Raw genomic sequence first — 11,230 nt, 5'->3', positions numbered from 1 at the left:
ATTATTGAGACAATGAAGCTTGCTTAGTATGTAATTACATGTATGAAATGGCCACAACAAACCATGAAACTATTGTTAAGATTAGACATTATCTAGACATAACAATTTCAACAATGAGCTCTCTCTATGAATTCTGGGACATCAATGTTTGCGAAGTCTATTAGGAAAATTTTGTTATGATCATAGGATTAGAGAGTGGTGTGAAGTGATGTAATCTTTCTTGACTTTAATAAGCTTGCATAAGGTGACAATGATTTGAGCAATGCTACAATGTTCCAAAATTAATGTATAACATCATTAATTATGATAGTCTTGTAGTGAGTTTGCTCAATCTTTAATAATTATTAGGTACAACCCATGTACATGCTTTATTTACTATTTTGAGAGAGAGAGAGAGAGAGAGAGAGAGAGAGAGAGAGAGAGAGAGATTTACACACAATGGCTTAGGGCCCTTTCCAAGCGTCGAATCTCCAACGACAATTGTTTCTTTTGCACCACCAGTGTGGAATTGGCCCGTCATTGATTTATTTTTTGCTCTCTTGCTAAGAAAATTTGGTCACTCTTGTCGGCGGTTTGGCGAGCAGTGGTTGGTTTCTCGCTAAGCCCTTTTGACTGGGTTTTTGCGCGGCCCAAATACCCCACACTGGCTCAGTCGCATATGAAGATCTTGTTTGACTTTCTTAGATACTGGGGTTGTTGGTACAATCGGACCATTCGGAATGCTTTTCTTTTTGATTCAGCCTATAATGTTCAGGGACATATTGCTAGGCTGAAAGGCCTCTTGCATTGGCAGATAGATCTCACTCGGCACTCACTTACTCCCTCGAGAGGACTTACTTCCCTGGCATATGGCAATTTCCTCTGCGTCTTTGCCACGACTTTTTATAACTCTTTTGTCGTTTAGTACTTTAGAGAGAGAGAGAGAGATTTACACACGATGGCTTAGAGCCATTGTGTATCTTGTAATCATGTAAACTTGTACCTTTTTTTTCGTAATTAATACAATTACCTTTTATGAGAGAGAGAGAGAGAGAGAGAGAGAGAGAGAGAGAGAGAGAGAGAGAGAGAGAGAGAGAGAGAGAGAGCATTGAGAGTTTTAGTTTCATTTGGTATATTTTTCTTGAAGCATAAAAGTGGTGGATGAGTCTTTGTCAACGAAGTGTATATTTCACAAACTTCAAACAAATTGTGGAGGAATTCTCACGTATTCATTTGCAAGAATATTCTTAAAATGTATGGGATCTATGCAAAATGAATAGAATAGGAAGAGGTTTAATGGTTTCAAAGGTGAATGACATTGTCAAAAGAAGAGGGAAATTTTTGGAAGGCCTACACTTTACACAAGATAGGCATAACCCTACACTAAAAGGTGATCGAGCAACAACCTATAGTTTGATTAAGAAAGGGTGAATCAAATTCTTCAAAAGGAAAGCACATGGGATCATTTAGAGAGATGAAAGGGAAGGCCCAATGCGTAATTTGTATCACTTATATACAATCCAAAAGTACAAAGTTTTTTAATTTTTCATTGCATGCATGAGTTATAGTTTCAACACTATACTTATGCACCTTGCATTCTTCCAATTGCATGGTGAGGTATGTAGGAGGATAGAGTATGTGCTAATCTATGTAATGATGCATCACAGAATTTCCTATATTATGTGGTTGCTCAAGAAAGTAGCAATGGCAAGGATCCCCTAGTACATACGATTGTGAGGTTGAGTTAGCCAAGTGCACCAACTTGGCATATTGAAGTTGAGCAATAGAGCTAGAGATGTGACATAGAGAAATGAGATTTTCAAATCATGGATCTTGAGTACGTAGGAATTCGATTTATGGTTTAGAACTATCATTGCCACATACATATTAGCATAATAATGTGTAAAAGTTTGGGTCCTCATTTCACTTCCAAGGGGAAATATTAGGAATTTCAGTATGCAACTTCACTCCTTCCCATTCTTTATTTTTGCCTGCAGCTTTACAACATCTTTTTGAATCACTATCATCATCATCATCATTATCATGATGTTTAGGATATTGTAGGTTCTATTCATCCCATGAGATGGCGTCTTGCACTGAAAAGTGGAATCCCTCTACTCCAAGACTAGGTGATCCCATGGTATGTGTACGTGGCACCCCCCATAATATTGGTATCTTGGTCGGGGATCATGATTTGTGAATTGCCTAAGATTTTTACTACTGGTTATTGAACCCAGGGAAAGACAAAGTACCCCCATTGTGCACAACAATAGGACAATGCAGTGCTAAGCTCTTTGTGTCCAAGTACAAGGAAAAGATGAGGAGCATAAAGCAATGGTAGATTCCAAAAAATCCAAGGAAAAACCTGCAAATTGTCAAAGTTGAAGGTTTTTGTATCAGTGCTTTAAAATGTTTTCCCCGGTCACTGATCATCATTGTCATTCTCACAATCAATAGGCTCCGTGTTGTTGGTCGCCTGGTCTGTAGTCACGATTGCTTAAGAGTTTGTAGGTTCTTCTTGGGCTTTTGTTGCCAGTTTTTCTGCAAGGGCAACTTTGAAATTTGAGGCCAAGTTTTCAAATTGCTCCAAGTTGATACTGAGAAGTGCCTTACAGATGTCAAGTTGTATTCTTGGTAATACCAGCCTCCATGGGTCATGGCTTCTTGGTTGTAGAGCAACCAGGGTTTTCTTCTGAAGTAAGAATGAAGGGCATGGTGCTCTATGGACATAGAGGCCTGTTGACCTTCTACTCATCATCCATGGGTCATGGCTGCTTGGTTGTAGAGCAATAAGGGTTTCCTTCTGATGTAAGGATGCTTGATATGAAGCTCCATGGAGGTAGAAGCCTATTGAGCTTGTACTCAACATTGCTGGGTCATGGCTACTTGGCTGTAGAGCAATCAGGATATCCATCCGAATTAAGTATGATAGCTGTGATGCTCCTTGGAGGTAGAAGCCTGTTGACCCTGTACTCAATGAGTCCCCTTTGTCACCTCTACTCAAACCTGGTTTGGGTCTTTCTAGGCCACTCTAGGTCTCTCCTTGCCACACCTTTCTACAGGCTCTACATTTATCTTCAAGAATATCTCAGGTGTCCCCTCAGACTCATTCACCATCTGCATAGTTCTGCTCTACTCATGACAATGATTTTGTTGAAAGCAATTTATGCTACGACCGAACTCATGTTTATTCATCTCTCTGATTAAAATAAGCAGGCTCAGACATTAAAACGGGTAATCCACATAAATCTATGTGCCTCATTTCTTTACAAATCCTTATTATCCATCTGAGGAAGATAGGTAGGCTCAGGCATTTATAATTTATCCTGACTTCTCATTAATCCCACCAAGCAGAGACTGCCTTAACAGTGAGCACTTGGCCGCAATTTTATTATCGCTTTGACATGCTGGACTAGGATGGATTGGCCAATTCAATAAACCAATGAGTGGAGTGAAAAAGTTGTATCAACTATGTGTACAGAAAAGTTATCAAACCCATCAATCTTGGGCATCAAAGAATAATGCTAAGATGGACACTGCTAAGAGCAGCTCGTTAGTGAGCAGTAGACTCTGTGATCACAGTATATTTTAGCGACAAGAAACTATTCTGCAGTGGGAGCAATGGATTCAGACACTGCTTGCGGTTGCTCTGGTGCTGATGTAGCTGCCACAGAGGCTGTTGGCTCCTCAGGTTTTGGTTCAGGTGCTGGTGCTGCTGGTTCAGCAGTAGGTGCAGGTGAACCTCCAATGGGCTTTGCTTTTGCCCTTTGTTTTGCCATTGCTTCTTTCATGGCTTCCTTCCTTCTGTAAGTTGCAAGAAGCTTTGCATCATACGCACTCAAACTCTTATCCTCTTTTGGTTTCTTTTCCTCAGCTTCTACATTCTTCTTCCTTGCAGCCTGAGCTTCTGGCCTGCCGTAGAGTTCAGCTGATATCCCTAAAAGAGTTGCCACTGTTATAGACCTGTCAGCACAGAAATTTTATTAGAAAACATGAAATTGTGGATGCTTTGTATACATATGCTAGTACTGGTCCATGCAACTATCAGAGATGTCTAGATTCAAGGGTTGATGACATTACAAAGGTCAAGATAAGGACATTTTCTTATTCGCTGTCAATATTATTGCACATGGCCATGGGTCTAACGCAGTGTTCTCTTTGATGTTATACAAACCTGACATACAAGACAAGCTTGTCCTCTGTAGATTGAAGACTCACGTTTTCCATCTGATGTACATGAAACGTATCAATCGGAGAGCTGTAAAATGCTAATTGCTGATTAAGTACATTACTCCACAGTTGACAACCAAGGGTAGTCTGTTCTTCATTCTTGAATAGCACGAAATATTTAGTGCCACGGTACGCAGTTCAATATCCCAATCGTCTTCACTTTTCCAACAGTGTTAACAGGGCTGTAAAGGTACATAGTCTGTAGCTTAACTTCCTCCCATTAACAGCCTGTAACAATGCTAAAAAAGCCCCTTTCGAAAACTCAACTTAAGAGCATGTTCAATCCAATTCATCACGTGCAATGCCCCAAGACTATTAACTTACTTCTGGGAGCTTTTCATGGTCATTTATCGCCTGCCCAGCTATTGATGGAAAAGTTATCTTTTGGGTCAAACTAAAACCATCACTGTACTCATGAAGAAAAACAGCTCTGATTTTACTTTAAGTACACTCAAAAGCTACATAATTGACAGCAAAGCTCAGTGGTATGCCTGCGAGAAACATTTGCAGTTCTATGCTCTGTTGAATCAATTTCTGCTTGGCAGAACACTTGCAGATTGTGAGAACATGGCCGATGGTGCAAGAACCCTTTGTTGCTTCCTGATTCTTGGTGTGTCAAGGAAATGGGGCTCTTGCAGAATGCAGAAGACGTTAATGAGAACATTCTGGAGTCCTGTAGGCCAATTACATACAAAAACACAAAGCAGCAGAAGGCAACGGTAAGAATCCTCCCATTATTAGTCGACCTTCAAAAAATGACCTGTTAATGCAAAAACCAAGCAATGTCCATATCTTCCACCATTCAATGACTTCATGGCTACCAAGCAATCATATCGCTTTGCCATCACTAATCAACAAAATGTTTTGAGGGAGTGATCCCTTCTCCTTCAAGATTGTACATAGAGTCATGCACACATGGAGGCAGCACGTCAGGTAAAATGAGGGTAAGATTATCCAGATTACAGCAGGGATGCCTGTGCAGAAGTGATCGATCTAAAGTGTGTGCTGACAGCTAGACATAGATCAACCTGGCCACTAAATTCAGTCTGCAGATATTAAGTGTTCTCAAACTAGAAAGGAACATGAATTACTCCAGCGACATAGCTCAACCCGGCCACTAAAATCAGTCTGCAGATTCTAATTGTTCTCAAACTAGAAAGGAATATGAATTACTCCAGCGAATTGGCTGCAACTTAATGACAGTGTTAAAGACCAGGTCTTAGGCAGCCCACACAGAAATCTTCTAAGTCTTCAATGTACAAATGCAACACTGCTACCCAATGTGTGCACCATGTGCTCAAGATAATGCAAACCCAAAATTTCCAATGAGTGTAAGCTTACAGGATTCAAATGAATCGATGAATGTAAGGCCCAGCTACTCCCTCCCGTGCTAAACATCATGCAGGCAGTCTGACGACTGCTTCATATACTCGAAAGAGTTTCATCAGAGATGCAAAATTCAGTCACATCATGTGCTCCTGTCAAATGTGTCATATGCATACAGCCGGTAAATCACTCAAATATGAGGGAAAGGGTAGAAGACAACCACAGAATTTAGCAAACCCTACCTGAAAGGTGTAATGGCTGGCCTGGAGAAATCGCATGAGGCTGCCTAAGAACGATCCTTGAAAGAGAGAATTAATAAGTTTGCAGAGAAACCCACCTGGTCTAGAGTGGCGAGAGAGAGAACCCACGATTGGATTGAGAGCTGATGTGTGCGAGACGAAGGAGACAGCGCTGATGTGGACTCTTTGTGTAGCTGAGTCACAGGAAAAAAAACACCCAAAGCTGTCAACCTTATCCACATTGGCACAATACCATGATATTCCCCTAATGTCCTCACAACAAATAGGGAAAAATTACCTCCTCTCAATGCATCTGCACGTAACACTATATGTGAGAGCAAGATATACTCTTGTATTATTCAATCAAAGAAACGGTAAAACATAAGCACGTTCCTATCACTTTCTAACTATACCATGCTGTGGCTACCAAAAACACCTATATAGGGAGTAGTAGTGACTCTGAGCCCTAGTTGATTTTCACTTTATATGTGTTTCCCTATACAAAATGGTAAACTCTCATATGTGTGGTCTCACGAGGGTGTAATCATGGGATGTGCCTGTGTTACTTTCAATAACTATTGCTTTATAGCTATGCCATGGCATCGTTCCAGAAACACCTATATAGGGAGTAGTAGTGACTTCAACCCCTGCTTGGTTTCCACTCTATGTGTGATTCTCTATACCCAATGGTAAACCCTCATATGTGCAGTGTCACAATGGTGTAGTCCTAGGACATGCCTATATTGTATCGTTTCTTTGATTGAATAATACAAGACTATACCTTGCTCTTCTTCAAATTTTCTTCTCGTCTCCTCCTCTTCTTCCTTCATTTGTATGCACTTCCAAATTGAATCTAACAAGCTTGACATGCCTTTTATAACTATCTCTCTAATCTAGCTACTTTTTCTTCTTGGGCTTCTCTCCATTCTTAACCTTTGCTCTTCTTCGTCTCTTCAACCATTGGGATGGGTATATTCTCTCCATTGTCCTCCATGTTGTTGTGGAAAGCCACGCTTCGGCTCCGAGTGATATGTCGTGGGGTAGCGCCTTGGCTCTAGGGTGGTTGTAAAGGGAAAGCTTCTTTTCACCTTCAGATGGTAGCTTACATTGAGGTTGTCGTGATGGGGGTCATCAAGATGTGGGACGACATGACGTGGGTCATCAAGACATGATTTCAAGGCATTGGATCTTCTCTCTTGTTTTCGTGAATACTTCTCAACTCTGAGCAAGAGTTGCTCTAATACCAAATGTAATGCACTTGCACTCAATCATTCACTCACATGGCACCGAAAGATAACACGATATGTGAGAGCAATATATACTATTGCATTGTTTAATCAAAGAAACGATACAACATAGGCGCATCCCAAGATTACACCCTTGTAACACTGCTTGCATGAGGGTTCACCACTGGGTATAGGGGATCACACATAGAATGCAAACTAAGTAGGTCTTAGAGTTACTACTATTCCTTGTGTTTTTGATAGTAACACCTTGGTATAGCTACAAAGCCCTTACCCCCCCTCCCCCTTAAAAAAAAACAAACAAACCCCTATACTATTTTATAGAAGCCTTAAAATACACTCGCATTGCACTTTTGATTTGTATCAAAAATCAAAACAAAATGGGAAATGAACTGCAATGTTGTAAATAGAAGCATGAGCACTCCTGATTGAATCCAACCACCATTTATAATTGCAAGTCAAAGAATCAAAGGTGAAGCAGCAATGTTGTCAGCAAGATTATTGGAGAGATTCTAGGGGAGAAAGGGGAAAGAAAGAATAAAAGCATAGAGAAAAGGGGGAAGAAGAAATATTGTCCCAATATTATTTCAGCTTTCAAGTTCAAAGCCAAAAGAAGGGGGCTTATAATTAGCTATTGTGTCTTGTGTGAACTTCAAGGGTTATGTAATATGAGTGTGTTTGCATGTTTTTATGTGTTGTGTGTGTGTGTAAGTGCTTATGTGCATTTTGAAATCAAAATATGGGGATTAATTGTAAGTGAAATGAGGGGGAAAGGGGTTCGCACATGCATGTGTGTGTGTGTGTGTGTGTGTGTGTAGAATTATGGCTTTCATAGGGAAATAACTAGGGCAATAGCTATGGGAAAATGAGGTGACAAGGGAGAGGTAGGAAAAGAAGAGGTGGTAAGAGAGGTGGGGGAAGAAGAGGTAGAGATAGAGGAAAATGATGCGGTAGGAGTTTACTTGAGAGGTGGAGAATGGAGCTTAAGATCTTGGGGAGTACAAAATGAAGCAAAGAGAATACAATTTAAGTAAACCAATTTTAGGTAAATAAAATTTACTTAGCTTGATATCTTATTTAAACAAGATAAGATTTCAATCACTCCTTTCTCATTGCAAGCAAAGAGGTAATGTGTGCACATGTGTAGAGGAATAGGTAGGGGTATGAAAATTTGCTCTATGTAAGGTGAAACTACCTACACACTTGCTTTCAAGGCTTCCAATCAAGGCTCTTTGCATCCCACAAATCGACCCACCTTGAGACACCCCTAGTAGTTACCTTCACAATGAGCTTAGAGAACCCTATAATAGGGACATAATCCCCCTCATATGCAAAATGTTGAACCCGCAATGATTGGCAACATCACTTTGAGTAGAGCTAGATCAAGTAGCCTTGTCAAGGACCAATGGTGTCTATTGAGAAATTTTGCAAACTTTGAGGAGCATTTTCATATTTCAAATAAATTAGAGGTGTATTTTTGGAATTATGACCAAATGTGAGGAGTTTTTTGGGGATTTTGTCAAAAAGTAGGGTTTGTTTTCTAAATCTCCACTTGGATTGTAAGTGCAACCAACTTGCTAATAAAAACAAAGCAAAAACCACTAGTAAGAAAATAGCTCCATTGCAAATAACTTGATTGTCATAGTTCTACATCAACAACTTCATTCTCATGGATACAATTTATCAATCCATGATATTGTGTATCGACCAAGTTTTACAACTATATGCAGTTAAGAAAATGATTATTTGCCTGCTTTACTTGATTTGATAATTAAAGTTGGATCAAATTTAGCATACAATATGACATCTCAATTAAATTTTCTTTCATGCATTCTGGTTTCTAGGCCTACATGTTGCAGTGTAATTTGCTATAGAGCTAGGAAAGGCCTATTGATATGAACACCTCTTAATTATAAAAAACCCAAGGTTAAAGAGAACGATATATCCATAACCTAGGAGCAATTTACTCAAGGACAAGTAATCCATACCTAGTTGTCTTCAATATTACATAGGAATATGTAATCTGTGGATTATGACATTGTTTAGATAATCAGTTAACTACTAGACGTAGCAAAGAAACAGATTTTGTGACATTTTTAAATCCGAATGGAAGATTGAAATAGTTGCCAATTCAACATGTAATTAGTGCAAATCAATCAAATAAAAAACCCTTGGATGTTATACCTTCCTCAATGTTAAAAACTCTTTTCATATACAGCAAATTAGAGGGTGGCTGACAAACGAAAGAAAAGTATAATATGCACATCACAATTTACTCAAATGATAAAAGCTATTCAAAGTTATATGTCAAGATTTGTCACACCTAAGAGTCATTGTCATCATATCAAAGCCATGAGGATGAAGTTGTTGATGCAAAACTGATGTGACTATTGGTAAAGACTCTGATGTAGATTTGGATTGAGAATTGATATCAACAAGGTGATTACCTCACTTGGTGGAGAATAGGGCTGCTTGGTGGGCCTACTCCCCACTACTTGATCCTACATTGGGAAAGGGGTGGACACACACACACACACACACACACACACACACACACACACACACACACACACACACACACACACACACACACACACACACACACACACACACACACACACACACACACACACACACACACACACACACACACACACACACACACACACACACACACACACACACACACACACACACACACACACACACACACACACACACACACACACACACACACACACACACACACACACACACACACACACACACACACACACACACACACACACACACACACACACACACACACACACACACACATGCAAACACACTCATATCACATAAACCCTAAAGTGCACACAAGAAAAACAAAACAACTAATTAAAAGCCCTCTTCTCTTGGCTTTGAACTCAGTGACAAAAATAATATTGGGCTAATATTTATTCTTCCCTCTTTTCTCTATGATTTAAGTCTTTCTTTCCTCTCTCTCTCTCTCTCTCTCTCTCTCTCTCTCTCTCTCTCTCTCTCTCTCTCTCTCTCTCTCTCTCTCTCTCTCTCTCTCTCTCTCTCTCTCTCTCTCTCTCTCTCTCTCTCCATGAATTCTATGGGAAACATCACCGCTTCACCTTTGATTATTTGACTTGTAGTTATAAATGGTGGTTATATTCAATAAAAAGTGCTCTAGCTTCTAGTTATAATACAACAATTTATTTCTTCTTTTATTTTGATTTCCAAATTTGCACCAAGGTCTTTATCAACAATCACATCAAAGTTTTGCATCAAGAACTTCATCCTTGTGGCTTTGATACTGACAATGATGACTCGCCAAGTGTGATAGATCTTAACATGTAAGTGTGTATTATACTATGCTTTGGCCTATGTGGATTATTAGTCCCCCTATTTTTGATGTGCATGATAGGAGTTTTTAATCATGAGTGCTTTATCTTTGATTTACCTAGTTTTTAAAGCATGTCTTGGCTTTGTATATAATGAATTACAATGTGTACCCCTAAGGAAGGTATAACATGAAAGGGTTCTTTTTAAAACCTATTTGCACTGATTGCATGTTGAATGGTAAACTGTTTCAATCTCCCATTTAAATAAAACAAGTCCCAAAATCCCTTTCTTTACTGCATCTAGTAGTTAACTTATTATCTAAACAATATCATAATCCTCCACAAGTTACATATACCTACGTAATATCTAAGTTAACTAGGTATGGATTACTTGTCCTTGAGTAAACTACTCTTATGTTTTGGATATACCATTCTCTTTACTCTTTGGTTTTTTATAATTAAGAGGTGCTCATATCAATAAGTCTTCCCTTGATCTATCGTAAATTATAATACAACATGCATCCCTAAAAACTAGAATGCATGAAAGGATTTTTAACTTACCTGCATTGAGATGTCATACTATATGATAAATTTGATCCAACTTGAATCCCTTGATTGGGTAAAGAAGGCAAAGAACCCTTTTCTTGATTGTATATAGCTATAAAACTTGGTAGATATACAACATCATGGACATATAGATTATATCTAGCTTTTAGTAATCTAAGGGTTCATTGTTTAAAAACCTTTGCTAGCATATTCCCTACTATAGCATGCATTGTAGCATTGAAAAGTTGCAAGAATTTGGTTTTATGAGTATCAAATTTGAGTATACCATTAAGTCAGAGATAACTATTAGGCATACTTAGTAAGTACAAGG

The 11,230-nt window shown here is 39.1% G+C and overlaps 1 protein-coding gene across 3 annotated transcripts; it reads right to left on the bottom strand.

The window, feature by feature from the left end:
- Nucleotides 1-3,197: 3,197 nt before the first annotated feature.
- Nucleotides 3,198-6,028, bottom strand: LOC148029760 (uncharacterized). 3 transcript variants are annotated; one of them, XM_087686073.1, is made up of 4 exons: nucleotides 5,778-5,911; nucleotides 5,551-5,687; nucleotides 4,701-4,882; nucleotides 3,198-3,942 (listed from the first exon to the last, which is right to left on the bottom strand). In XM_087686073.1, exons 2-4 carry the CDS (start codon nucleotides 5,608-5,610, stop codon nucleotides 3,582-3,584), a joined length of 603 nt encoding a protein of 200 aa, XP_087542199.1. In that variant the 5' UTR covers nucleotides 5,611-5,687; nucleotides 5,778-5,911; the 3' UTR covers nucleotides 3,198-3,581. The 3 variants fall into 3 exon arrangements, with proteins under 3 accessions (XP_087542199.1, XP_087542198.1, XP_087542200.1); XM_087686072.1 differs by lacking the exon at nucleotides 5,551-5,687 and having other exon boundaries at nucleotides 5,873-6,028; XM_087686074.1 differs by lacking the exon at nucleotides 5,551-5,687 and having other exon boundaries at nucleotides 5,778-5,910.
- Nucleotides 6,029-11,230: the final 5,202 nt, after the last annotated feature.

The sequence above is a fragment of the Lygodium microphyllum genome, chromosome 10 (assembly GCF_053477565.2).
Source record: "Lygodium microphyllum isolate KBCC chromosome 10, Lygodium_microphyllum_v1.1.10, whole genome shotgun sequence".
NCBI lineage: Eukaryota > Viridiplantae > Streptophyta > Polypodiopsida > Schizaeales > Lygodiaceae > Lygodium > Lygodium microphyllum.
The sequence above is the reverse complement of the archived record's forward strand: the minus strand, read 5'-3'. Positions and strand labels throughout refer to the sequence as shown.